Here is a 1807-nt window from a genome sequence, read left to right on the forward strand (position 1 = left end):
AGCCCCTCTTGCCATGGGCTTCAGAGGCTGGGGTGACCCCAGTGCTGGTCGGGGGTGGGTGCGGGGCTACCATAGGAATGGAGCAGTGGGTGTGTGGGGCACCCCCCACCTCCCCTGGCACACGGACCTGACAGGCCCGACTAACGCTGGATTTGCCTTGCAGCTGAGCACAGTTTAACCCGTGCCCCCTTCCTCCCCAGGTGCTGCCCGCCTGCCCATCCCAGCTGTGGGCTGGGGAGCTCCCAGCTCCTGGGCCCCCAGGGGGGAGCTGGGCAGAGAGACTGAGCCTCGGGCTTGCCCCCGGGGGAGCGGGGGAGCGTGTCTGTGGCCCCTCCTGCTGTCCTGCCCGTCTGTGATGTCGCCCCCAGCCCAGCCTCTTCCCTCTCTGCCTCGTCTCCCCGATGGGGCTCTTGGAGGCCCCGGGCTCCGCCTGTCTGCCTCTCCATCGTTCTGTGTCCGACCTGCCACCCTCTCTCTGTGTTGGCTTCCGGGTGGGGGTGGGGTTCCCAGGGTTTGGGGAAACGCAGCTGGACTCTTTTTAAGGCCAGCACAGAAGGGGAGGGCATCCTGCGTGTCTTCTCTGTGGTGCTCCCAGGCTGAGGGTGGCACTGAATCCCCTCCTGGGCCCTCGGTTCTAGCACAAGGGCAGCAGGCAGGGCTGGAGGGGACCAAGGGGTTCCTCCACCCCCCACCATCCCTTCCTGGTGGCCCCTGGAGCGGAGCTGCCTCCCGGCTGGGGCTCCCCCTCCCCAGCCTTGCTGCACTGGGGGTGCCCCCTCCGGGCTGAGGGCTCTGTCCGTCTGCCTACCTGTATGCCCCCTCTCCCTGCCCCCAACCTGTGTCTCTCTCGGTCTCTGTCCTCCCGTGTGTCTCCCTCCTCCCTGTGACTGTCTTCCCGACATCCTCCCTAGGAGGAAAGGACATGGGGGCGGGGGCTGCTCTACCTTCGGGGTTGGGGAACCAGGAGTGAGGAAAAGAAAGGAAAAGGGGGCGTGTTGCCAGAAAAGAAACGAAAGCAATTTAATCTTTTTTTTTTCTCTTTTTTTCTTGCACATTTTTTTTTTCAATTTGTTTTCTCTCTCTCTTCCGATGCTTAAAGTAGAAGTGGAGCAGAAAGGTAAACGCACTGTTACCAATGCTAACCCCTAACTCAGACTTTGTTTTACCTGTACCACACTTATGTGACCTGCCCTCCCCTCCGGCCCCTTCTTCTACCCCCCCACCCCCCAACTTGGTCCAGTCGCTCCCCACCCCACCCCGGTGTCCCCCCACTGGTGGGGCCAGCCCTGGTGCGACCAGGCAACTCCACCCTCCAGACACCCAAGGGAGCTTCTCTGAGCTCGGGCAGGACCTTCTGCTCTCTCTACCTCTGTTTCTCTCTCTTCTCACTCTGTCTGTCTCTCCCTGTCCCTCCTTTCTAGTCCCTGGCCCCTGCAGGGGTGGGGGGGGAACCTGACCTTCTCTCATACTTCTTTTGCCTCCTTCAGGAGAAGTCTATAAGCATCCAGGGTGGGTGGGGAGAGAGGGACCCTCTTCCCTGGCTCCCGACTGGGGGCGGAGGGCACCGGGGAGCCGGCTGTCTTCTCTTTTCTTCCTGCCCCAACTTTTGTGTCTGGTTCAGGGGAGGTGGGAGGGCACACCTTTGTTTTCCTTTTGGGGAGCAGATTACCTCCTCCTTCTCCTCCTCCTCTCTCTCTATTTCTCTCTCTCTCTCTCTCTCTCTCTGGCTCCTGGTGGTTTAAGTTCCTTCTGATTTGGCGTTTCCAAGGCCCAGAGCTGTTTCGGAGCACGGAGCACCAGTTTTCCC

General features: G+C 61.1%; 1 protein-coding gene across 1 annotated transcript in view; it reads left to right on the forward strand.

Moving 5' to 3' along the window:
* The window catches only part of LPHN1 (latrophilin 1), a 49874-nt gene that overhangs the window by 31389 nt on the left and 16678 nt on the right, over positions 1–1807 (forward strand). The window contains exon 5 of the mRNA XM_010855512.1: positions 1103–1117. Within this exon, the coding sequence (XP_010853814.1) occupies positions 1103–1117 (15 nt within the window). The remainder of the gene's footprint in view (positions 1–1102; positions 1118–1807) is intronic.

Source organism: Bison bison, unplaced genomic scaffold, assembly GCF_000754665.1.
Source record: "Bison bison bison isolate TAMUID 2011002044 unplaced genomic scaffold, Bison_UMD1.0 scf7180017864365, whole genome shotgun sequence".
Lineage (NCBI taxonomy): Eukaryota > Metazoa > Chordata > Mammalia > Artiodactyla > Bovidae > Bison > Bison bison.